Genomic DNA, 27,877 nt, shown 5'->3' on the forward strand with positions numbered 1-27,877 from the left:
TTCCTGATTTTGAGGTGCCCCAAATCATCTCAAAGCAAATTAAGCACTTTTCTAGTCATTAGAGAAATATAGCAACCAAAGCAGCAAATAGATCAATGATCAGATAATTCATTTCTTCTGGCATTGAGGGAAAAAGTGTTGGTCAAAGCATCAGGAGATCTCTCCTGTTTCTGTTCAAGTACAACTGGATCTTTTTCATCCAAGAGAGCAGGCAAGGTCTCAGTTTAACATCCCAATTAAAAGATGTATTCTACACTGAACTTACAAGCTAAATTATGTGCTGATGGTTTTTGGTGTTGGTCTTGAAACCATGACCACTTTCATAGAATTTTATACTAAGCCACGGGAAGTTTGAAGGATATGAAAAATGGACTTTCAGCCTTTTTAGCTCTGTACTAGTTTTAGCATCTGCAAATGATAGCACCTCTGGGTTTTTAAAATAAGTCACATGCCCGAGCATCAACCATCCAAACATCTGTTTCAGCTATTTAGCATGGTCAATTTAAGGAATTACTTGTTGAATTCTGTCCTAAATTTACCTTTTACAGTGTCTGAATTTCTTGCTTAACAGTTAAAGTTATCTGAATGCTCATTTGGTTTACTTTTTGCACTTTATTAAGAATGATGTTTCTTTAGGATTCCCTCTGAAATATCTCTTCATAAGGCTGAAGCACTGTAACTAGTTAATCAGTTCACAAACCTCTTCTGTCTAATAGTGGGACCAGTCTCAATGGTCTCTTCTTGACTGCCCTAGAACTTGGAATGTGATCTGATATGTGTCAGAATTGTATATAATACTTCCAGTGCTCTCTGATGAGCACACTAGATCGTTTCAGCTTGACTTCTAGGAATTTAAGCTGTAGTGTTACTTTAATTTGTAGTATAACACCAAATCCTACTAACTATGCCATTGCACTTCACCTTGTTTTCTAATGATGAATAACAAGTCAACTAACATTTCTATATCTCCCTCAACTCCCACTCAAGAATATCCATTCTCTCAATATCTCTTATTTAAGGCTGGTTATTACCTGACCCCGTGGTGTGTGTCTTCAGTGGTGGTGGAGTGTATATGACAAATCATGTGGCTAGCCCATTTCTGGCCCCTCACACCATTTTACAGAGGATGGGCTGGCATCGTAATCAGCAGCTTATCTACCTTATGTAAATAAATAATGAAGGTGCAATTGAATTTGTTAAAATCTCAGTTGACCCCAATATCACCTGCCTGTTCCATAAAAACAGTTTGCATGGACAGACAGATGGGACTGGGCATTCCACTTTATTTAAAGAGTTGAAAACAGCAGGAAGGAGTGAGTGTACTATCTTACTAGGATGCCCTTTGTTTATCTGGGAAACCCCATCCCCCAAGAAAAGATAATAACCTACTTCCTACCTCCGGCCTATATTACTAAACCTATACTCTCCTTGATTCCCTACCAAAGATGTAAATATTGCTAGACCAAAGCCCCTGACTTAACTCACTCCTCAATGCATTCAGCCTCCCATGTGGGCTGTCAGCAATCTTGGCAGTGCCCATTCTGGAACACTGGCAATGCTGAGACTACCCACCAAAAGCACATGATAAATGCCTGCAGATATATTGAGTCTGTTGGCTCATCACTGATTTTTCTTCTGGGGCCAGGCCATCCAGCCCTGCATAGTTTTCTGGCCATAATTGTATACAGTTGTATACACTAAGCATCACTAAATATTACATTGTAATATGATGCTGCAATAGCCTTCAGTCAGCCAACTTGAGGCAAATCAAGCAAAGCCTGGACAGTGCTTGCAGAATCTTAGAATCTCTACAGCGTGTGGAAGCAAGCCATACGACCCATTGAGTCCACACGAACCCTCCGAAGGGCATCCCACCCAGAACCCCCACAGCATTTCCCATGGCTAATCTATGTACCCTGCACATCCTTGGACACTATATGGTAAATTGGCATGACAATCCACCTAATCTGCATATCTATGCACCATGGGAGGAAACTGGAGTACCTAGAAGAAATCTACCCAGACACCGGGAGAATGTGCAAACTCCACACAGTCGCCCAAGGGTGGAATCCAACCCAGGTCTCTGGTGTTCTGAGGCAACAGTGCTCAACACTCAGCCACTGTACTGCCCTTATGATCTCGCCAATTAAATTCCAGGAAACTGTAATATCAACAGAGGACTAGGTTTTTTTCCAGAAAGAGAAAATGGATTGGGAATTTTTTCCAAAGAATAGAAGAGTTTTAGTCATGTGATAGGCACTTCAAGGAATCAGTTTCAATTGGACAATTGTTTTCTACCCCTCTGGCTAATGTCCAGTATTTACCTTAGAAGATGAATTGAACTATTAACGCCCCCATAAGGTCAATGACATTCTGTTTCTATGCTCCTGGTCAATCCATTGTTCATTGTCTGAGATAGTTGTATCATCGATAGTCACAGGTGAGGTGCCAGAAGACTGGAGGTTGGCAAACATGGTACCACTGTTTAAGAAGGGCGGTAAAGACAAGCCAGGGAACTATAGACCGGTGAACCTGACCTTGTTGGTGGACAAGTTGTTGGAGGGAATCCTGAGGGACAGGATGTACATGTATTTGGAAAGGCAAGGACAGATTAGGGATAGTCAACATGGCTTTGTGCGTGGGAAATCATGTCTCTCAAACTTGATTGAGTTTTTTGAAGAAGTAACAAAGAAGATTGAGGACAGGGCAGTAGATGTGATCTATATGGACTTCAGTAAGGCGTTCAACAAGGTTCCCCATGAGAGACTGATTAGCAAGGTTAGATCTCATGGAATACAGGGAGAACTAGCCATTTGGACACAGAACTGGCTCAAAGGTAGAAGACAGAGGGTGGTGGTGGAGGGTTGTTTTTCAGACTGGAAGCCTGTGACCAGTGGAGCGCCACAAGGATCGGTGCTGGTTCCTCTACATTTTGTCATTTACATAAATGATTTGGATGTGAGCGTAAGAGGTACAGTTAGTAAGTTTGCAGATGACACCAAAATTGGAGGTGTAGTGGACAGTGAAGAGGGTTACCTCCAATTACAACAGGATCTGGATCAGATGGACCAATGGGCTGAGAAGTGGCAGATGGAGTTTAATTCAGATAAATGAGAGGTGCTGCATTTTGGGAAAGCAAATCTTAGCAGGACTTATATGCTTTATGGTAAGATCCTAGGGAGTGTTGCTGACCAAAGAGACCTTGGAGTGCAGGTTCATAGCTCCTTGAAAGTGGAGTCACAGATAGATAGGATAGTGAAGAAGGTGTTTGGTATGCTTTCCTTTATTGGTCAGAGTATTGAGTACAGGAGTTGGGAGGTCATGTTGCGGCTGTACAGGACATTGGTTAGGCCACTGTTGGAATATTGCATGCAATTCTGGTCTTCTTCCTATTGGAAAGATGTTGTGAAACTTGAAAGGGTTCAGAAATGATTTACAAGGATGTTGCCAGAGTTGGAGGATTTGAGCTGTAGGGAGAGGCTAAACAGGCTGGGGCTGTTTTCCCTAGAGCGCCGGAAGCTGTGGGCTGACCTTATAGATGTTTACAAAATCATGAGGGGCATGATTAGGATAAATAGGCAAAGTTTTTTCCCTGGGGTTGGGGAGTCCAGAACTAGAGGGAATAGGTTTAGGGTGAAGGAGAAAGATATAAGAGACCTAAGGGGCAACGTTTTCACGTAGAGGGTGGTGCGTGTATGGAATGAGCTGCCAGAGGAAGTGGTGGAGGCTGGTATAATTGCAACATTTAAGAGGCATTTGGAAGGGTATATGAATAGGAAGGGTTTTGAGGGATAGGGGCCGGGTGCTGGCAGGTGGGACTAGATTGGGTTGGGAAATCTGGTTGGCATGGATGGGTTGGACTGAAGGGTCTGTTTCCATGCTGTACTTCTCTGACTGTATGACTCTGTGATAGATGCTGTACTGTTGGCATCACTTCAGGCTTAGGGTTTGGATTTGGACATTCGTTCTCAGACCATGCTGTGGAGATGCATTATCTGCTCTGCCTTTATGTTGGGTTAATGGCAATACCCACACAGTACAAGGTTATGAGGTTCCAGGAGGATCTAAATTCTGATCTGGTTGGAAACTTCCAGAATTGTGGTCCATTTGTCTCAAGCGATTGGTGACAGCCAAACTGTAGACCAGCAAAACCCATTTAAAAAAATTTAACAAGGAAGTGTAGCTTTTAAGGCGACTTATGATCTCTTTCAGGTATTGTGGACCTGACAAAATCTCGAGAGCTAAGCATAATGAGGATAATCAATCTTAGAACATGCCAGCATTGACTCTGTTCTTGTGCCCTACTGTTCCTGTTCCAATTTATGTATCATTGTGTTTCCCTACCTGGTCTACTTTTGAAGCTTTGAGGCCACATGTAGAAATAGTTTGCTATCATAAGGATGCATTGATGGGGAAAGATATTTTTGACGAGTCATCAAAATAGTTTTATAAAGTTCACAAGTGTGATGACTGTTATTGTGGGTACTGACATGAGCTTATGGCTTGAATGCTACTTTAGTCCTCACTTACATGGATTTGTAATTTGTAAGAAAGTACCTGGGGTTTGTGGCTGCTCTATAGATGGTCTGCTGGTAATGATCAGTTCAAGGCGGTCTCTGAAATGTCGCTGCAACACCCTGGAGCTTTGGTTGCATTGATGTCTGTGCTGGGTTTGATGTTGGTGCAGTTCTGCCACTAACATGAGACCCAACCACCAAACCCTGACCTCTCTCTTCAGTCAGGTGATAGAAGATTATGATCTTATAATGTGCATTCATTTGCTTCAGCTCAATTTGATATATCTGTCATTTATCCTACCTGTCAGCTCCGTGATTTGTGTTAAACAATTCACCTGGTATAAGTAAATCATAACTCTGCAAAATGATCAAGAAAGGAATTGAGGGAGGCAGGAAAATGATGATGCTGTTGATAAGTGAGGAGGAGGAGGAGTAAGTGGAACAGATAGTGAGGTTGCTGAGAGCAAAGCACAAAAAGGAGTACTAATGGGAGGAGAGGAGATATCTGAATGCTGAGTAGGTGTTAATGGTAAGTAGGCAAAAGTGAGGACTGCAGATGCTGGAAACCAGAGTCTAGATTAGAGTGGTGCTGAAACAGCACAACAGGTCAGGCAGTATCCGAGGAGTTAATGGTAAGTGGATATAGGTCAGGCCCACTTAGAGTCAATCCATGCAAATAAGACATGGGGATGGGGGTAATCAAAATGGAGGAAAGTGTTCAGTATCTGAAGTTGCTGAACATAATATTGAGTCCTGAGGAATGTAAAGGTGCCGAAGTAGAAAATGAGGTACTGTTCCTTCAGCTTGCTCAGAACTTTGCTGAAGCACTGAAGTAGTCCTAGGACAGAAATGTTAGCATGACAGTTTATTGAAAAGGAAAGCAACTGAAAGTTCAGAATCATTATTACAGAATGAGTGGAGGTGTTCAGCAAAACGATTGTCTAATCTGCATTTGGTGTTGCAAATGTAGTGAAGTCTACATTATGAGCAGAGATATTGTCAACTGGATTGAAATAAATTCAAATTAACAACTGCTTTACCTGATGGTGTGTTTGAGCTTTTGCTAGAGAGGACATAAAAAGGCTTTTGTTGTACTCTGTGATTTCATGGGAAGGTACTATGGACAGTGTTGAAGAAGTGTTAAGAGAGACAGAGGAGTGGGCAAGATGTTACAAAGGGAATAGTCCCTGTGGAATTCTGAAAAGGAAGGGGAGGAAAGATATATTCCTTCTGCTGGTGGTGGAAAGACAGAGGATAATCCTTTGAATGTGGAGCCTTGTGGGATTGAAAGTGAGGACAAAGGGGTCCCAAGCATTGTTCTGGGAGGGCGGGGAAAGGGTGAGGACAGAAGTGTGGGAAATAGGTCAGACATAGCTGAGACATTCTGTCAACCATGGTGACCAGGAATCCTTGAGGAGAAGGGAAAATATAGTGGAAGCTGTGGAACAGATGCAACAGAAATGCAGAAACTTGGAAAATAGAATGGCATCCTTACAAGAAGTAGGATGAAAGGAAGTATAGTCAAGTTAAATGCGTGAGTCAATGGGTTTGTATGGGGTTGGATAGCTCAGTTGGTTGGACTGCTGGTCTGTAATGCAGAGTGAAGCCAACAGTGTGGATTTATTTTGACATTGATTGAGGTCACCATGAAGGTCCTATCTTCTCAACCTTGCTTCACACCTTTGGCATGGTTGCCATCAGGTTAAAACACCACCTCTGGGACAATAATGACTTTACCTTTTATTGATAGATATTGCTGGACAGCTTATCCCCAGAAAAGTAAATCCTAGACATACTTGTAACTCCAGGTTAAAAGTCCATTTTGGGATGTCGTGTAGTTGCAACAATGGCCATCAACAGGACTTCCAAGGCTCTCAAGCTGTCAGCATGGAGATGGTCAATTAAAAGGTTATCTCCTGCAATTTAGCTCCTGCTTATTTGGCACACAGAGCGTGCAGGTTCAGGATCCATTATTGAATCTGATTTTGGACTTCCAAAGGCCACATGAAATCTTGACCCGCCTCTCAGTTAGTTGGAGCAGGGGAGGGGGGCACTATCTGGTATAATGACAGAAGACATGTTCACATCATGTCCTGTCAGAATGTTAGTTGGTCTGAATCTTTCCACTTCTCCACCTTTTTCACTGAGAGATGAATGTGAAGGAGACATTCTCTTAGTGTAACAGGAGCACTTCATGGAGCAAAATCGATGTGTACAGTGTAAAAATGAATAAAGATATACTACAGATTATTGATCTACATCTCACATGGGAATGCTAAATGCTGTTAGTACATTTGCCTCATTTCAATCAACATTATGTCAAATGTGAGTTTTATTTAGAAGTTGTTATTTTACAGGTCTGGTTTTAGCCTTTCAGTGCTTACACTCAAATCTTTAAAGTTGTAATTTATCATAATATATTGATGTACCTTTGGATAAATTCTGAACTTTTGCCTTGGTGACTGACAGTTTCTATTTTGTAGTGGTCTGGATATTACCTATTCATTGAAGTTTACTCTGAATCCTTCTACTTCCTTGCTTCATTTTCTTTTCACTTGCTTTTCTGTTTTCTCATTCCCTCTGTCTCTGCCAGTTTCATTTCCCTTTCACCCTCTCATTCTTCCTTTCTTGATTGCATACTTTCATTACTTTTATTGCCTAGTCTAATTACCTGTGCATTCAATGGCTGACTCATCCTTCCTGCTTTTTCTCATAAACCCATCTTTAATTCACGTTTTCAATTCCTGTCTCCTTCCAGATAAAGTTCAGTTTTAGAGAAAACAATATATCAGTGATCTTCAAAGTTTGTGAGAAGATTTGTAGCTCGGGTGCTCGTTGCTGTGGTTCTGTTCGCTGAGCTGGAAGTTTTTGTTGCAAACGTTTCGTCCCCTGTCTAGGTGACATCCTCAGTGCTTGGGAGCCTCCTGTGAAGCGCTTCTGTGGTGTTTCCTCCGGCATTTATAGTAGCCTGTCCCTGCCGCTTCCGGTTGTCAGTTTCAACTATCCGCTGTAGTGGCCGGTATATTGGGTCCAGGTCGGTGTGTTTGTTGATGGAATTTGTGGACCAAGTCCTGAACTATGTAAGCAACCACCCCAATACACACAAACGAAGTTGCATCAAGACACTATTCAAAGGGGCCACAACACACTGCAGCACACCAGAACTGCAAAAAGAGGAAGAGGAACACCTATACAAGGTGTTCGCCAAAAACGGATATCCTCGCAATTTCATCAACAGATGCTTAAGGGAAAGACAACAGAATGAGGACATGCCGCAACCCAAAGGACTAGTCGCACTACCATACATCAAGAGCATCTCTGAAATGACAGCCAGACTACTGCGACCACTAGGACTTATAACAGCACACAAACCAACAGCCACTCTCAGACAACAACTCATCAGAACGAAGGACCCGATACCCAGCATGAGCAAAACTAATGTAGTGTACAAAATCCCATGCAAGGACTGCACAAAACACTATATAGGACAAACAGGAAGACAGCTAACGATCCGCATCCACGAACATCAACTAGCCACGAAGCGACACGACCAGCTATCCCTAGTAGCCACACACGCAGACGACAAGCAACATGAATTTGACTGGGACAACACTACCATTATAGGGCAAGCGAAACAAAGAACAGCCAGGGAATTCCTAGAAGCATGGCACTCATCCACAAACTCCATCAACAAACACATAGATCTGGACCCAATATACTGGCCACTACAGCGGACAGTTGAAACTGACAACCGGAAGCGGCAGGGACAGGCCACTATAAATGCCGGAGCAAACACCACAGAAGCGCTTTACAGGAGGCTCCCAAGCACTGAGGATGTCACCTAGACAGGGGACGAAACGTTTGCAACAAAAACTTCCAGCTCAGCAAACAGAACCACAGCATATTAGTGATCATTAAAACATAAGCTTTGGAAGATACAACAATATCAGTTTAAATTAACAGAAAATAGTTATGACAAGTCCAGACTCCATTTTGAGAGCCGAAACAGGATTGGGGGCTGTGTAGGTCCCAACCTGTCCCTGGGGGAGAAGCAGTCTACTCTTTAGGATTTTGATTATGGAATCCCTGAGGCTGGAATTGTGTTGGCATGATGGGGCCCTTTGATGACAATTCCAGAGTCAGCCCAGCCTCCGCTATTTGTGAGACACCCATGGTCACAATTTCTGGTAGCTCAACAATGAATTAGTTTCTGTTCAATGAGAGGTAACTATGTCCAAGAATTACGAGCCATCCTGAATGCTCTGCAGCTTCAAAAGTGTTACTGAGGAGACCATCCATGCTATAAGGCAATGGAGTAGCAGAAAGATGACATTCATTCTACCCTTTCCAGTCAGGAGGGAATCAGTAAGGGTGGGATTGGTGAGGTCCGGGTTTGTTGGTGGTCATTGCTGCTGCTGCTGCTGCTGCTGCTGCTGGGTCCCACTGTTGACTGTGAACTGATTGCGCCACAGAGTCATTGAGATGTACAGCACTGAAACAGACCCTTCGATCCAACTCGTCCATGCTGACCACATATCCTAAATTAATATCCATTTGCCAGCATTTGGCCCATATCCCTTTAAACCGTTCCTATTCATGTACCCATCTAGATGCCTTTTAAATGTTGTAATTGTACCAGCCTCTGCCACTTCCTTTGGCAGTTCATTCCATACACCTACCACCCTCTGCATGAAAAAGTTGCCCCTTAGAACCTTTTAAAATCTTTCCTCTATGGCTCTATGAACAGCAGATCAGGGTCTGGGAAGCCTGAGGTGAGTACCACACCTCCTGTTTCTCAAAGCCTGTCCATCATCAACAAGGTACAAGTCAGGAGTGTGATGGAGTACTCTCCACTGGTCCCCTAAACCTGCAGGGAGGCCAACAAGATTTACCTGATGGTGTCTTCATAGAGCAGAGGGCCCACGCATTGCTAGTAAGTTGTCAGCAGGGCAGGATGAGACTCTTAATTGATTTCTGGGCAGGAGAGAGTCCTTCTCCATCCCTATCACAGGTAATGTTCTATGCCAGAAGCAAAATAATGGTCACTCCACCATAAGCGACCCCTCCTTCCTGGCCCTTGCCAGTTTCTAGCTGGTTCTAGTGGATATGGAGATTGATGGAATTATACAATTTACCCTGTATTTTACTCAGTGGCTGATGATAAATCAATAAATAACATGTTAAGTTTTGATATGAAGAGATTATGGTGGATCAGCTCAGATTAATGACATCCGATTGTACAGTGTAGTATAATGACAGACACAGAACTATACATCCTTTTAAGCTGCATTCTGTATCACTCAGGTATATATGCACTCTACAATATTTGGGTGAAGTACGCTAGACTTGCATGCAGCCCAGTTCCCAAACAATATTAAAATACCAGAGCCCAAAGCAATGAAAAGCACTGTGCCAAATAAGCCCTGAACTTGAAGAGTTTGGACAATCCCAAACATTTTGTGCAATAATAGATCTTACACTCAAAGGAATCAATGGTTAAGGTTTTGGGTGGGTCTCTTTGGAATATAAGTGGTCAAAGGTAAATATGCAAGTGCTAATATTAACTTTGTGTTCTAAAATTTTGCTAGATTGTGTTAGGAAGGGCTAGAAAGAAGTTTCACAATTTAATCTCCTAAATTAACCTACATTATTTGCCACCTTCTCTGTTGAGAAGAACTCATGGTATAGTTTATTCTTAAAAATAGATCCAAGCAATCTTTATTATTTTTAATCTTTTTTAGTAATGTACAGATTTGTCCTATTTGAATCTTATTGTTACTACTGTTCCTCATCCATGTATACAGAGCAAAATTAAACTGTGTGTGACTTGGAAATTGATGAAGCTTCATTTTGATTTTGTATTTAAGCAGTATATTCACCATGGGTAATACAACATCACATGAACCTCTGGATGAATCTGGAGCAGAATTCTCCGTTTCGGAACAAACCATGGTAATGCTAATACTAATGAATTTTCTTTGATTTATATTTGTCTGAGTGTTTATTCTAATTTTGCAGAGTTGAATTCGAGGCTTGATATGCTAATGCATGTCCACAGTAAATGTTTTACATGATTCATGTTGACCTTATGTAACATTATAAAGTAACTCCGATACTTCAACCCGACCTATTTAATAGAGTCACACAGTCATACAGCATGGAAACCGACCCTTCAGTACAACTTGTCCATGCTTATCAAGTTTCCCAAACAAAACCAATCCCACCTGCACGCATTTGGCCCACATCCCTCTAAACCTTTCCTATTCCTACACCTATCCAAGTGTCTTTTAAATGTTGTATCTGTACTTGCATCTTCTGCTTCGTGTGGCAACTCATTTTTCATACGGACCTTCCTCGGTGTGAAAAAGTTGCCCCTAAGATATCTTTTACATCTTTCTCCCCTCACCTTTTAAAAATGGGTTTTGAAATCACCTATCCTAGGGAAAAGACCTTTGCTATTCGCTTTATCTATGCCCCTCCTGATTTTATTTTCTCCTCTATAAAATCCTCAACCTCCCTATGTTGCAGTGAAAAAGGTCCCAGCCTATCCACAGCCTTTCCCAATAACTCAAATCTTCCTGTCCTGGTAAAACCCTGTTAAATCTTTTCTGAACACTCGCAAATTTAATAATATCCTTCCTATAGCAGGGTGACCATTTTTTGGCAGATATTATAAAAAATGGTTTGCTATTGTTCACTACTCTGACGGTGTCAGATCCCAATTCCACCTCAGCCAGAATGGGAATCAAATGCATAGTGTTACATTATTCTGAGCATAAAGCTAGCCATACAATCAATTGAGCTAACCAACTGTCAATATTTCCATTACATTGTTAGAAACACTGATTGGAAGAAATGTCTTTGAAATGACTACCTTAAGAAATTTATGCTTTGTAAAATAAAGTTCAATGTGGGGATGCAAAATAAAAAAGTAAATGCATTGACAGTACAGAAAAGATTACAGGAATCTTTGTGAGCTTCTGATAGCTTTAAACTAAACATAATCACTGAGTGAATTTTATTACATGATTCATAAGTGATGAGAATATAAGGAGTTCATCATCAAATAAAAATACATAGATCAAAAGCTGTGCAGTTTCCTCAGGAAACCATGGGAAATTGGGTTAGCAGAGCCTTTCGCTTTACCATTTTCTGCTTAGACTGATCGTTTGGCCTACCTGTTATATATAAATGCCTGCAGGGAGGTGGGATCTGCACTCTGAAGGCATTTCCTATTTACCTGCTCTAGTTTTTGCCATTTCCCAGGATAATGGATCGGAAAGTGACAGAAAACATGGATAACTGTGAGGATGATCAACTAAAAGAAAGTGAGCACTGCAGATGCTGGAGATCAGAGTCGAAGAGTGTCTTGCTGGAAAAGCACAGCCGGTCAGGCAGCATCCGAGGAGCAAGAGAGTCGACGTTTCGAACATAAGCCCTCCATCAGGAATCAGGCTTGTGGGCCAAGGGGGCTGACAGATAAATGGGAAGGGGGCGTGGCTGGGAGAAGGGCACCTGAGAAGGTGGGGGTGAAAGTGATAAATCCTCACCTGGTCCTCACCTTCCATCCCACCAACCTCTGCATACACTGCATCGTTCTCCACCATTTCAGCCACCTACAAACAGACTCTACCCCCTCAGATATATTTTCCTCCCCACCCCTATCTGCATTCTGTAGAGACCATTGCCTCCACTATTCCTTTGTCAAGTCCACGCTCCCCCACCAACCCACCCTCCCCTCCCAGCATCTTCCCCTGCCATTGCAAGAAGTGCAAAACCTGCGCCCACACTTCCCCTCTCACTTCTGTCCAAAGCCCCAAAGGAATCCTCCACATCCAACACAAGTTTACCTCTACTTCCACACACATCATCTTCTGCATCTGTTGCACCCAATGTGGTCTCCCCTACATTGGGGACACAGGATGCCAACTTGCAGATCGATTCAGAGAACAACTCTTGGGACACCCGCAGTAACCAACCCCACCATCCTGGGGCTGAACACTTTAACTTCCCCTCCGATTCCGCCAAGGATATGCAGGTCCTGGGCCTCCTCCACCTGAGACCTGGAGGAAGAATGCCTTATCTTCCGCCTTGGGACCCTGCAACCACATGGGATCAATGTGGATTTCACCAGTTTCCCCATTTCCCTGCCTCCTCATCCACCTTATCCCCATCTCAACCTTCCAACTCGGCACTGTCCACTTGAAAAATCCTACCTGTTCATCTTCCTTCCCACCTATCTGCTCCACCTCCTCTGTGACCTATCACTTTCACCACACCCCACCTTCATCTACCTATCGCATTCCTAGGAACCTTACCCCCCCCACCCCCCCCCGTCTGCCACACCCTCCTCCCAGTTATCTTTCAGCCCCCGTGACTCTCAAGCCTCATTCCTGTTGAAGAACTTATGTCGGAAACACCGATTCTCCTGCTCCTTAGATGCTGCCTGACCCACTTTGCTTTTCCAGAAAGACACTCTTCGACTTTTAACTGTGGTGATGGCTCCAAATGAGGCCCCAGCTAAATACCAGCTTAACTTTGGATGAAATTTGCAAAGACTAGCTGGCCTAATTATGTCCCCAGATCTGGGGCACACGTTTGAGAGAAATTCCGACTCCACAAGTCTGACCTTTGAAAATGGCCACACATGTTCAAATTTGAGGTCAGAAGGTGGGTGAACTGGATTGGGAGCCACACCATGTGATACTGGAAGAAAGACTAAGACGTTGCCAGTTCCTAATGCAGTCTGGGTAGAAAGCCTGCCTGGGAAGTCAACACTATATTCAAAGCTTAAAAATAAAGATTAAACAAGGAGTTTAGGGAGAGTTTATGGTTTACTGAGGATTGCAACTGCAATAAATGCCGTTGGTTGCAAATCCCATCAGATTGAATGAATGGATCGGTTGGAGAGACAGTTGGAGGCAATGAGGAATTTACAAGAGCAAGGGGATGTGATGAATGGCAGTTATAGGAAGGGGGAAAAGTTGCAGATACAGTCACATAGATGGGTTAACTACTGGAAAGAGAAGAGCGGTAGGCAGGTAGTGCAGGAGTCTTCTGTGGCTATCTTCATTTCAAACCGGTATGCTGTTTTGGAAAATGTAGGGGGTGATGGATTCTCAGGGGAACGTAGCACGAACAGCCAAGTTTCTGGTATTGAGACTGGCTCTAATGCAACGAGGGGTACATCGGGTTCCAAGAGATCGATTTATGTTAGGTGACTGTCAAGTCTGAGGTACAGACAGATGTTTCTATGGCCAGCAGCGAAAAATCAGAATGGTGTGTTGCTTCCCGAGTGCCAGGATGAAGGATGTCTCAGAGACAGTGCAGAAGGTTCTCACGGGGGAAAGGGGCCAGCATGAAGTCATTTTACACATTGGAACTAATGAAATAGCAAGAGAAAAGGTTGAGACTCTGAAGGGAGATTACAGAGAAGTAGGCAGGAACTTAAAAAGGTCTTCAAGAATAGCGACATCTGGATTAACCCCACTGCTACGAGCTAGTTAGGGTAAGAATTGGAGGATCGAGCAGATGAATGCATGGCTGAGGAGCTGGTGTATGGGAGAAGGATTCACATTTTTGGATCATTGGAAGCTGTTTTGGGATAGAAGTGACCTGTACAAGAAGGACGGATTGCACCTAAATTGGAAGGGGACTAATATACTGGCAGGGAGATTTGCTGGAGGTTTCGGGACAGTTTAAACTAGTAAAGTGGTGGGCCCAGGGAGATAGTGAGGAAAGAGATCTTTCTGACTGGTATAGTTGAGAACAAAGATGAGTAAAACAGTCAGGACAGGCAGGGACAAAGCAGAGGGCAAGGTAGGACTGATTTTATTTATGAATTTATTTCAATGCAAGAGGGAAGGCAGATGAACTTAGGGCATAGTTAGGAACTGGGATATCATAGCAATTACAAAAAATGGTTCAGGGATGGACAGGACTTGCAGCTTAATGTTCCAGGACACACATGCTACAGGAAGAACAGAAAGGGAGGCAAGATAGGAGGGGGAGTAGCGTTTTTGATAAGGGATTTCATTACAGCTGTGCTGAGGGAGGATATTCCCAGAAACACACCCAGGGAAGTTATTTGGGTTGAACTGAGAAATAAGAAAGGGATGATCACCTTCTTGGGATTGTATTATAGACCCCTAATAGTCAGAGAGAAATTGAGAAACAAACTTGTAAGGAGATCTCAGTTATCTGTAAGAAAATAAGGTGGTTATGGTAGGGGATTTTAACTTTCCAAACATCAACTGGGACTGCCGTAGTGTTAAGGATTTAGATGGAGAGGAATTTAAGTGCATACAAGAAAATTTTCTGATTTAGTATGTGGATGTACCAACTAGAAAAGGTATAACACTTGACCTACTCTTGGGACATAAGGCAGGGCAGGTGACTGAAGGTGTCAGTTGGGGAGCACTTTGGGGCCAGCGACCATAATTTTATTAGTTTTAAAATGGTGATTGAAAAGGATAGACCAGATCTAAATGTTGAAGTTCTAAATTGGAGAAAGGCCAATTTTGATGGTATTAGACAAGAAAATCCAAAAGCTGACTGGGGGCAGATGTTCACAGGTAAAAGGATTACTGGAAAATGGGAAGTCTTCAGAAATTAGATATCGAGAGCCCAGAAAAAGTATATTGTTGCTAAGGTGAAAGGAAAGGCTGGTAGATACAAAGAATGCTGGATGACTAAAGAAATTGAGGGTTTGGTTAAGAAAAAGGAGGAAGCATATGTCAGGTATAGACAGGATAGATAGAGTGAAGGGTATAAAGGAAGTAGGAGTAAATTTAAGAGGGAAATCAGGAAGGCAAAAAGCGGACATGAGATAGCTTTGGCAAATAGAGTTAAGGAGAATCCAAGGGGTTTTTACATATACATTAAGGACAAAAGGGTAACTAGGGAGAGAATAAGGCCCCTCAAAGATCAGCAAGGCAGCCTTTGGGTGGAGCTGCAGAAAGTGGGGGAGATACTAAATAAGTATTTTGCATTAGTATTTACTGTGGAAAAGGATATGGAAGGTATAGAATGTCGGAAATAGATGGTGACATTTTGAAAAATATCCATATTACAGAGGAGGATGTTCTGGATGTCTTGAAATGCATAAAAGTGGATATATCCCCCAGCCTTAATCAGGTGTGCCCTAGAGCTCTGTGGGAAGTTAGGGAAGTGATTGCTGGGCCTCTTACTGAGATATTTGTATCATCAATAGTCACAGGTGAGGTGCCAGAAGACTGGAGGTTGGCTAATGTGATGCCACTGTTTAAGAAGGGTGGTAAGGACAAGCCAGGGAACTATAGACCAGTGAGCCTGACGTCGGTGGTAACATGTTGTTTAAGGGAATCCTGAGGGACAGGATGTCCATGTATTGGGAAAGGCAAGGACTGATTGGGGATAGTCAACATGGCTTTGTGCCTGGGAAATCATACCTCACAGATTTGATTGAATTTTTTGAAGAAATAACAGAGTTTTGATGAGCAGTAGATGTGATCTACATAGACTTCAGTAAAGCGTTTGACAAGGTTCCCTATGAGAGACTGGTTAGCAAGGTTAGATCTCATGGAGTACAGGGAGAACTAGTCAATTGGACACACAACTTGCTCAAAGGAAAAAGACAGCGGGTGGTGGTGGAAAGTTGTTTTTCAGACTGGAGGCCTGTGACCAGTGAAGTGCCACAAGGATTGGTGCTAGGTCCACTACCTTTCATCACTTATGTGAATGATTTGGATTAGTAAGTTTGCAGATGACACCAAAATTGGAGGTGTAGTGGACAGTGAAGAAGGTTACCTCAGATTACAATGGGATCTTGATCAGATGGGCCAATAGGCTGAGAAGTGGCAGATCGACTTTATTTAAGATGCATGTGAGGTGCTGCATTTTGGGAAAACAAATCTTTGCAGGACTTCTACACTTAATGGTAAGGTCCTAGGGAGTGTTGTTGAACAAAGATATCTTGGAGTGCAGGTTCATAGTCCTTGAAAGTGGAGTCGCAAGTAGATAGGATGGCATAGAAGGCGTTTGGTATTCTTTCCTTTATTGGTCAGATTATTGAGTACAGGAGTTGGGAGGTCATGTTGCAGCTGTACAGAACATTGGTTAGGCCACTGTTGGAATTTTGTGTGCAATTCTGGTCATCTTCCTATCAGAAAGATGTTGTGAAACTTGAAAGGGTTCAGAAAAGATTTACAAGGATGTTGCCAGGGTTGGAGGATTTGAGCTATAGGAAGAGGCTGAATAGGCTGGGGCTGTTTTCCCTGGAGCGTAAAAGGCTGAGGGTTGACCTTTTATAGATGTTTATAAAATCATGAGGGGCATGGATAGGATAAATAGACAAAGTGTCTTCCCTGGGATGGGGGAGCATAGGTTTAGGGTGAGAAGAGAAATAAATAAAAGAGACCTATGGGGCAACTCTTTGAAGCAGAGGGTGGTACGTGTATGGAATGAGCTGCCAGAGGAAGTGGTAGAGGCTAATACAATTGCAACATTTAAAAGGCATTTGGATGGGTGTATGAACAGGAAGGGCTTGGAGGGATATGGGCCTGGTGCTGACCGGGTTGGGTTGGGATATCAGGTCAGCATGGAGAAAATGAGGACTGCAGATGCTGGAGATCAGAGCTGAAAATGTGTTGCTGGAAAAGCGCAGCAGGTCAGGCAGCATCCAAGGAGCAGGAGAATCGACGTTTCGGGCATGAGCCTGAAGAAGGGCTCATGCCCGAAACATCGATTCTCCTGCTCCTTGGATGCTGCCTGACCTGCTGCGCTTTTCTAGCAACACATTTTCAGCTATCAGGTCAGCATGGACAAGTTGGATCGAGGGGTCTGTTTCCGTGCGGTACATTTCTATGACTCTATGACTCTTCTGCTCTCACCGCTTCACTCTGCATGCTCCATCCATGCCAACCCATGCATCTATGTCCAGTCCTATGCATAATATTCTATTTCCATAGCCCTTATTCCTTGTCTCCTTCCAATCGCCCTGTATAGCATCTATAACTGCTAATCCAACTCCGTGTCAACTCACCACCCTCTGCCCTTTCCTCTGAACAGATGCTAACTGACCTATTATCTGACATGGGTATGAATCGGTAGGATCCTAACAGGAAATAATGTTATTGATTTGTTGACCCTGTCAGCTTTAACAAGAAAAACAATTTCGTTGGTGCAAAGCCCACACAATACATTGTGTGCTTCAACTATTCCTTCATAATAGCAAATACCTCACTCAAATGCTTAATATATTATGTGAAAAACATTTCCATTCAATAACTGGTTTGAACTGACCGTCAGTTAGCACCCCATTGTGATTGTGATAGTTAGTGGAATCCATCATGTGCAGTAAATGCTATCAAGCTTTTAAATGACCAGTCACACTGAAAAGCCTTGCATTTTTTTCTTAACTCCACATTTCTTTTGACAATTTTGTGGACAACTTTGCAAGCCCCACTGAGTTTGTGTAGTTTTTACACACAGGCATGCCTTTTGACAACCGAAAGGACACATTATCTCTGCCAAAGGTTCTCCTAGATCCAGATCTATCAGGATACCTAACCTGTCCAAAAGAAGAGAAATGTAAAGTGTTCATACAGCCTCACACATCTCATCCCTTCACCCCATGCAGTCTCCATGCCCCACTTACAGCATTCCATGCAACCTTTGTCCATCCCCAAGATGCCTCATATATCCTTCTGACAACTTGGTGCCTGCTTCCACCCACTACCTTTTCCGCTTTAACCTATCCTACCAACTCATTATGAATCATGGATGAGTAGCTCCAACAACTCAGAAGGCTTGGGATCACACAGGACAAAACAGCCCCCATTTGATTGGCACCCTATCTAACACCTTGATTATTAAATCCTTTCACAGTTGCAGCAGTGTGGACTATCTTCAGGGCATACTGCAACACTTCACCAAAGTTCACCTTCCAAACTCATGACCTCTATCATTTAGAGGGAGAATGGCAATAGGTACATGAAAGCATCATCAACTTCTTACAACATTATTCCAAGACACACATGTGTTCTGTCCTAGCAAATCCCATCGAGTTTCTTTGTAGGAATGTTGCTGCATCTTTAACAGATGCTGTTTCATTCTATGTGCTGTGATGATATTTTTGGTGATCAGGCATTGACCTGTAAAGCAGGAAAGGGAAAAAAAACAAAAATTGCTGGAAAATCTCAGTAAGACTGGCAGCATCTGTGGTGAGAAAGCAGAGTTAATATTTTGGGTCCAGTGACCCTTCTTCAGAATAGATGTGTCATGTCATTCAACTTTAGTACATGGTGAAAAAGCTTTATTAGAATCTCAAAAGAAATTACCTGCTCAGGAGGTTTTCTGACCTGGATCCCATTTATTGTCCTCCAGGAATTGAGTAGCCAAAGAACTTTGTCTTTATCTGTGCTATGGTTTTGGCATTATCCTACATTTTATATTGAACTCAAACATTCAAGGATTCTTATTTCATCATTGCATTTCCAAAAGTTAAAACAGAGTTAAACAGAGAAGCTTGGCAGAGAATATTATGATTTGAGATCAAGTGCTTTTTGTTCCTCCAGAACATGATTAGAAAGTTCATGTGAGAATAATCATGCAAAGCCAAACACTGTCACATTGTTGGTAACTCAGTGCCACGGACTTGTTCAAAGTCTTGTTGTTATGAGAAAATTTGTGTAGTATTCAATAGATTCATTTCAAAATTCTAAAACTTTGAATTTATTTATTTCAATTGCTGAGGATTGGGAGTTGAATGTAGTTACAGATATAATAGTGAATCTCCTGGCCTCCCCATTCACTGTAGCAGTAATGAGTTAGGCAGGAATTAAAGTACAACCAAAACACTGTGGATGTTGGATATCTAAAATAAAAGAATAAAATGCAGAATAACATGACTCAACTCTTTTTTTTTCTCTCCCGTACTAATGGTTCAGGTCAATGATCTTTCAGGTCATCAGCCTGAAACATTTAACTTTGTTTCTCTCCCCAAAAATATTGCCTGATTTACTGATTATTTCCAGCATTTCCTGCTGCAATTAACTGAAAGTTTGTATTGTTGTATGACTAGATCACAATGTAACTGATTTTCTTTGGCCTCCCTTTTGAGATACTGTTCTTTTCCAAATCTCATCAAAAAGGGAGACATTGAACTTTTGTTTTGTGATATCACACAATCCTTAGCTTTGTCCTTGGCACATTGCATTTAACAATTTGTACTTTATAATCTCAATTCTGTAAAATTTGAGAGTGAGACCTACTACACCACCACAGCATAGACTATATTGTATCAATAAGGTCAATTCTTTATTCTTGATAAAAGGTTTCAGGATAGTTCACTTGCCTTCTGGTGGGAAGACATGTGCGCTGAAGAGTGTGCAGTTCCCAATATACTTGAAGGTCACAAGAACTCCTTTTTTTTTCAAAAGGAATATACGATTGATGTGTAGTAGATGTCAAACCCTCACTGGGGAGTTGGTGATTACAGAATTTGTTACATTGGTGAAGAAAACCTTAATACTTCACATGTGACTTTGTGAGTCATAAATTGTAATAATTTCTTCATTCCTACATTTTCAAAATTGTAGATATTGCTCTTAAATTGCCTTTTTTTTCCATTTCATAATGAGATAACGTAACTTTCCTTGCGTTTAATCGGCTTAACGCATGATATCATTATATACATTTTCATTTTTCAGACTGAAACTCCTACTGAGATTGTTCAGAATGGTCCTACACTCGGAAAACCAAATTCAGTTGAGAATAAGAGTGATACTGGTATGTATTACTTTATTCAAGAAGTAAATTTTGAGTTAAACTAAAAAGCATCCTTTTTACCATTAGTCTTTACATTGTCAAGTTTTTGACATTGAAGCTAATCGCATGGAATCGAATTTAGAACACCTGTATGCAGGCCACTGGCACTAAATTAACACTTGGCAAAGTTTCACTTATTTGCAGTTTTAGAACAGATCTTTCTTATTAGAGAGTTCATGTGGCTTGAAATCCGGAAACCAATTATATGAGACTGGTGATATCGTGTGTACACTTCAACCCATTCAAGTAAGAATATAGTTTCAATTCTGACATACAGTCTGCTAAGATATTGAAGAAACTGTTAATCTACAGGTTAGTTAGTGAGGAGATGAATAATGGTTCTTTTAAATGCATGAATAGAGATCTGCATTAAAATAAAATCAACTTTTGCTCTAGACATGATTCTAATATTGTAATTTCTGAGGTTCAGCTAAGTGTCACAGGCCAATCCATTCCAAGTGGGAAGCAATTGAAAATCACATAATCTGGCTGTCACCAGATAGGGTTAGGCTGGTATCAATTAATAAGGTTGACTTGTAAAGATCTCAAAGTAGAAAAAAAGGTGAGTCACCATCAGGGAGGGTCTCAGGTTTTCCTGGTAGGGTCTGGAGGAGGACATTTCCTTCTCCTGTGTTTCAAACAGTTCTTGAATAAGTTTCCCCAGTTTGTTACAACTCCAAATAAGATACCCCAAATTGTTAAGATCCTGGTTAAGGAGGGGTGAACTGGCTGTCCTTTTTTATTAACCATTCGCCGGGCTTGATCATAGCAAGGTGGATTTATCCTTTCGTTGTGGATAACTTTCTCCCAGAACAAATGAATTTACATTTTACAAGGAGCTAATTTAACCAGACATTCTTGGGAGAACAAAAGCATGTGGTTATGCCAACTAACAGCAAGAGAAGAAAATAATGCAATTCACCTACACCTAGATTAGGAATAAAGGTGAGCCCAATAAAAGGTAAATGTTGAAAAAGAGATTTACTAGTTAGTACCTGAGTCATTCATGACAAGCAGATATTTGAATGCTGCGCACATTCAGTGGATAGTACAATACTGGTAACATTGATGTTAGTAATTTAACAGTTAATTTTGGGATCCTTGGTTTTGCAGGTTAATTTTATTTCATTTGTCCCAGTTCTTTCAATGGTAACTGGCTGGCTTTTTCATTTATCTTTACCTGTAGTGCATGTGTATTTAACAGCTGTGCCAAACTGAGGCCTTATTACCACCCTAGTTCACATACCAGGGTGTCAATAACAGTAGCATGTAAATAAGGGTTGAAACTCACATTTAACTCAATATTTTTGTGAGGTTTTGAAAGGTAAAATGCAACTGTTGTCTGAAGGAGTTTTCCTGCTATTGAGAGAGGTTTGGGTAGTCAGCCTTCAGACTCTCATTAACTCTTCTTTAATGTTTCCACGTGAGGTTTCCCTGACTCCGTATAGGTGTGACATTCTGGAACTCCTCTCCAGTCAGCTTCTGAATTTACCTCATTTTGACTGTACCTCCTTTATCGAAAACAAAAATTGTGATTACAAGTTTAGTATTTCCATAGGTGCGATCATGACATCTGTCTCTACTGAAAATTAACAAAAAATATGTTCCGTCCCAACTCTTTGAAAAAGCTGCAATGGCTTCCAACTGAAGCCACCAAGTTAATTTTCAGTCAGATGTCAGTGATGTAATTAGCATCTTCTAAAAATAAAATACCTACTGCTCTTGAGCAGGTGTCCTTGTTGCTTGCTAAGTTGAAATTAGAAATGGTTAGTTGTGGTTAGCTAGGTGATTTTATTTAGTTGCTACTAGACAGATAATGTTTAAAAACTATTCCACCCAGAAAACACATACCTGAACTGATTCATTTTGATTTTTTTTTTGATAAGCTGTTAACTGAAGCCTGATCTTTCTCTCAGGTGGATATAACAGATTCCATTTTGCAGGGGAGTTACCTCCAGTTTCCTCAGTCAACACCAGAAAATCAGATTATTTGATCATTGTCACATCTGTGAGGGTTTGCTGTGTGTAAATTGGCTACCACATTTCTACATTACAACAATACAGTCCAAAAGGACTCCACTGCCTCTGAAGCACTTTTAGAGATGCTGTGCTAATGAAAGGTGCAATGTAAATCAAGATTACTTTTATGTGGAAAAAGATTACAGCTTTTCCAATATTGTTACTCGCAATATTACAATATTATGATATTCTTTAGTATGTGTACAATATTCCTTTGTAGTTACATGTGAGGGGAGGTGAGCATTGTTGGGAGGCAAGGGAGATGGGTGAAAATTATTGACCAGCAGGTTGTGCAACATTGGGGCTGGCAGCTCCATTTTAAAAACAGTTTGTGAATGACCTGAAGACTGAGTTTAAGATGATGGAGTCAGAATAGGGCTTCAATGGAATTATATTTGCCGCTGGATCCTTGTTGGAACCAAGACCAGGAGGCACAAAGGTGTCAGTATAAGATGACAAGTGGGTAATTTAAATCATAGTCAGCAGTGGGTGAACTTTCTCCGATGCTGATCTGACAGTAATGACTCATGATTTCAATATAAAATATATCTTGAGTACAATATAATGAGATATTGATGAGTGGGAGGACAGAAAGGTAGAATATTGCCATGCCGTCAGCAATATTCCCACTCCCACTTTTATGGGTGGGCTGTGAAGGAGACGTTGTTTGGGTCAACCAACCGTACTTCAGTTGAGGCCCTTAGTGTGTTATTAACGTCCAACTATGGAGCTCATCTGACCACCTCTATGATCTAAAGAGCAATGCCCACTCTCTAGCTTGGCAGGTTTAACCTGTGGGCTGCTACTCAGCAAAACTGCAATGCCTCCATTCTGTACCCCATGTAAATTGGAAGTCCCCTTCCCACATTCTGGCTACCTCTACAATCCATCTTGTTCAGTATGCTTCCACAGCACCAGCTATACCAGAGGCCTTGCACTTTCTGGGGCCAGTCAGCCTAGCTCCAGCTTACTTGGACTTGCTTCAATTCTGATTTCATTGCTGAATGCCAACTCTTTAACCTACCTGCACCTACCAGCAGGGCCATTTCCCTGCTTGGTGATGCTGGAGTGTATAGCTACTGACCCATGAATTCAATGAAGCAGGCCCTCCTCCTGGGAGTTAACAAAAGTTTTGCGTCATGCTCATTAAAGCGGGTCATTGGAACCATTAAAACAGGGCCTGCCCTGTAAGTGGAGGTGGGCTTGCCCTCAAAATTTACCCTGGAGTGCAGACATTCTACATTCGGTGTAACTGCTCCCTTATTGCCCTTTAGTGCTGACTTGTTTAGGCATAACCACAGTGCTGTTGGGAGGTGGGGAGTTCTAGTTTTTTGACCCAGTGACAATAAAGTTCCAAGTCAGAATGGTGTGTGGTTTGGAAAAGAATTTGCAAGTGATGGTGTTCTGATGTATTTGTTGACAGACACTAAGAGTTTAGAAGGTGCTGTCTGAGGAGTTTTTGTGAAATTCTGCGGTGCATCTTTTAGTCTGCTGCTACAGAACATCAATGGTGGAGAGAGTGATTGTTGAAGGGAGTGATTGTTGAAGGGAGTGATTGTTGAAGGGAGTGATTGTTGAAGGGAGTGAATGTTGAGGGTGTTCGGTGGAGTGCCAATCAAATAGGCTGTTTTGTCTTGGAAGGTGTTGACTTCTTGAATGTTGTGGCAGCAGCTGACTCATCTCAGCAAGTAGAAAGTATTCAATCACACTCCTGTCTTTTGCTTTATAAATGGTGTACACGCCTTGAGGTGTCAGGAAATGAGTTACTTGCTGCAGGAATCCTAACCTCTGACAATGCTCTTGTGGCCATGCTATTTCTCTGGTTAGTCCAGTTCAGTTTTGGTCAATACATAGTTCCCAGGATGTTGATAATGGGGGATTCATTCAGGGTAATACCATTGAATGTCAAGGTACAAAGGTTTAATTCTGTCTTGTTGCACATGGGAATTGCCTGTGACTTGTGTTTCACAAATGTACCATGCCACTTATCAACTCGAATCCGAATGTTATTCAGGTCTTGCTGCATATGGACAAGGACTGCTTCCGTATCTGAGGATCTGCCAAAGGTACTGAACGTTGTGTAATTGTCAGCAAACGTTCCCACCGCTGATTCATTGTGTGTGCTTACATATGAGCAAATTATACCAATATTTGTAATCCATTTTTCATAAAGAATCTGTTTCCTTAATCAAAAATGCAGGTCTCTTCCACTCCATCACAAAATAACAATAATTTCAATTTTGCAATTCCCCATGAATTGTTTAATGGCGTATGTAGCAAAGAAGAACTGGTTATTAATCTTCCTGAGACATGATATACCTACTCCTGAGATCTTTGTCATAATTCAAGGATAGCACCAGGGCAGAAGTAATTAAACACAAACAATACAAGTTAATTTAATATCATGAAATTGTTTTTCAAACAGACCAGTCAACCTGCACAAGAACAATGGTCCCGATTTATATACAAGTATTAAAATATTATTAATGAACAGGAAATAGATTTCATTTTGAGAGAGTGTGTCTAAATGGAGGAATTGAATCTAGTCCTGACTTGCAGTACTTTATCTCTGCCAATAAATGGCTCTAGTGCACTTTGTAAACAGTTTTGCACTGTTTACAAAGGAACCAACACACAGTGAACTGATCGTGCTTGTGTTGCCAACAGCCCTTTAGACTTGTGTTGAAAGGAGGTAATTAAATAATCAGAATTACTTCCAGTTGAATCAGCTCAGTAGGCAAAATTAATTCTCATTAATTAGAACACCAACTTTTTATAACCAATAAAATCAAAGAGCAGGTTTTTCTACAAGCTTTTTCAGTCTACCATGAACATAGAGTAAAAACTAAATTTAAATATGAATCTTTACAGACTTTGGACCCAAAGAATGCCATAATGCTATCTCAATATTACTGACTTCAAATTTAGAACTAACATGATCTCTGATAACTTCAAGTTATGTTTTCTTATGGATTAGTAATGTAAACAAAGGAGAAATACACCCAGCTTTTGTTAATTGCCAGGATATTGCTATTTAAGGATTATTCTGTGAAGTAATTGGCACGTTGTCACAAGCTGACACCCAAAGTTCAAGAAAGTGTATTAAGATAATTTTGTGTACAGTGAAAAGAGGTTTAAACTGATGTTGAATGCATTGTTCGTGTGTAGGAATACTTCTAGCAATTCAAAAAAAATTCAATCATTGTAAAAAAAAAAAGACGAGTTCGTGAATTGAAAATTTTAATTTCATGTTGATAATTGTTAGCCTTGAATTTCGAAGTAGGCACATCAAAGTACTAACTCTGAATGCAAGATTAGTGCAAGCATGTTACACCATGGTAAACAAATTACGCTATTTAACAGATGTTATTGATCAGTGCTGCTGAACCGTTCAAGTGTCCAGGATAGAGCACAACATCTGTAAAATCTCTTTCTCTTTCTATCAATATTAAAGAGAAAAAGAAACAAATATAGGTTATAACCCAGTAATGCTTTCATCAGTCAATGAGGAAATTTATGTAGAATTTAAAATTATCATTCTTAGCTTTAAATTCCACCCCCCCCCCCCCGATGTTGCCCTGTCCAATCCACAAACCTTATAACTTACTCTTCTATTTCACTGTTCTATTAGAGGATTCAACCTTCTAAGCCCTGTAGATTGGAACACTCTCCCCAACTCCTCTGATTGCCGACAACTCCCTCTCCTTTTAATGCCTTCCTAAATGCCACCACTGAGCCAGCATCCAGTCCTTTTTAATGTGACTTAGCATTCACTTGTGTCTGTCTATGACTGTTAGAAGCTCTTTAAGGTCCATTTTGTTGAAAGACAGTTGTCAGGAGAGACCACTGTGAAGCTGGTACATTTTGATTTGATCCCAAAAACTGAGCCCAGCAAGGTCCAATCTTGAGGTCAGGTTTTGCATTCAAGTCTGAATTTTCTGTCGATCTGAGTGGGTTTCATTCAATTCAAGTAACCGACTGCTTGCTGTAGTCCCATGTGCTATCAATTAACTGTGATTTGCAGGCATCAGAACTGTCACCCACTGGTGCTCTATTTCACAGATCACATTTAAACTTGTCTAAACAATTCAGTAATTGTTCATTGGTGGAAAGTACATAGTTTTTTTTTTAAGAAGTCACAGCTAATGGTGAGGCCTAAACATATTTTAACTTAGATACAATCACAGCTATTTCACATTGTGACCAATCATAACTAACCAGTGATGAATTACAGTACACAGAACACATTGCAACGGTTTACTCTATTTTACCACCACATTCTCAGTAAAAAGTGAGAAGAGTTGTTAAATCTCAGTAACATTTTAAAACTGAGGGCATGAATGGATTGAGGTGCCATTCTCCTGTTTTATTTTTTTAATATCAATGCACAGCATCACTCAATTTTGAAACCATTTGTGACCGGTTTTCTAATGAAATCATTGAAGAAAAAGAAGTGAACAAGAAGTCCCTGTAATCACAAATGGGTGGTGGACTGGCCCACTACTTGAGTTCTTAAACAAACCTTATTGAGTTCTTTGAGAAGGTGACCACACAGGTGGATGAAGGTAAAGTGATTGTTATGGTGCCTATGGATTTCAGTAAGGCTTTTGATAAGGTTCCCCACCATAGGGCTATTGCACAAAATATGGAGTTATGGGATTGAGGTGATTTAGTGGTTTGGGTCAGAAATTAGATGAAACAAGAGGGAGGTGGTTGATGGGAGATGTTGATCCTGGAGTTCAGTTACAAGTGGTGTGCCACAAAGATCTGTTTTGGGGCCACTGCTGTTTGTCATTTTTATCAATGACCTAGATGAGGGAGTAGAAGGATGGATCGTAAATTTGTGGATGACACTAAGGTCAGTGGAGTTGTGGACAGTGCTGTTGGATGTTTCAGGTTACAAAGGGACACAGATAAGCTGCAGAGCTGGGTTGAGGTGTGGCAAATGGATTTTAATGCAAAAAAGTATGAGGTGATTTGCTTTGGAAGGAGCAACAGAAATAGAGTACCGGGCTAATGGTAAGAGTCTTGGTAGTGCAGATGAGCAGAGAGATCTCGGTGTCCATGTACATAGATCCTTGAAAGTTCCACCCAGATTGATTGGGTTGTTAAGAAGGCATACAATGTGTTGGCTGTTATTGGTAGAGGGATTGAGTTTCCAAGCCACGAGGTCATGCTGCAGCTATACAAAACTCTGGTGCGGCTGCACTTGGAGTATTGCATACAGTTCTGGTCACCGCAGAAGGATGTGGAAGCTTTGAAAAGGGTTCAGAGGTGATTTACTAGGATGTTGCCTGGTATGGAAGGAATGTCTTATGAGGAAAGGCTGAGGGACTGGAGGCTGTTTCATTGGAGAGAAGGTTGAGAGATGACTAATTGAGACATATAAGATAATCAGAGGGTTAGATAGGGTGAATAGTGAGAACCTTTTTCATTGGATGGTGATGGCTAGAATGAGATGATGTAGCTTTAAATTGAGGGTGATGGGTTAAAGGACAGATGTCAGAGGTAGTTTCTTTACTCCGAGGAAGAGG

The 27,877-nt window shown here is 41.4% G+C and overlaps 1 protein-coding gene across 5 annotated transcripts in view; it reads left to right on the plus strand.

Moving 5' to 3' along the window:
* Nucleotides 1–27,877, plus strand: part of bcas1 (brain enriched myelin associated protein 1) — a 147,321-nt gene that overhangs the window by 4,720 nt on the left and 114,724 nt on the right. For 4 of the 5 annotated variants that reach the window (XM_043710235.2, XM_043710239.2, XM_087994948.1 and 1 more), the window contains exons 2-3: nt 10,388–10,469; nt 20,207–20,285. In XM_043710235.2, the coding sequence (XP_043566170.2) occupies nt 10,398–10,469; nt 20,207–20,285 (151 nt within the window). In that variant the 5' untranslated portion in view covers nt 10,388–10,397. Of the gene's footprint in view, nt 1–10,384; nt 10,470–20,206; nt 20,286–27,877 lie in introns of all 5 variants that reach the window. The other variant, XM_087994946.1, reaches the window with a different exon arrangement.

Source organism: Chiloscyllium plagiosum, unplaced genomic scaffold (genome assembly GCF_037043375.1).
Source record: "Chiloscyllium plagiosum isolate Xiang-an unplaced genomic scaffold, Cpla_swu_hap1 HiC_scaffold_15, whole genome shotgun sequence".
Taxonomy (NCBI): Eukaryota; Metazoa; Chordata; class Chondrichthyes; order Orectolobiformes; family Hemiscylliidae; genus Chiloscyllium; species Chiloscyllium plagiosum.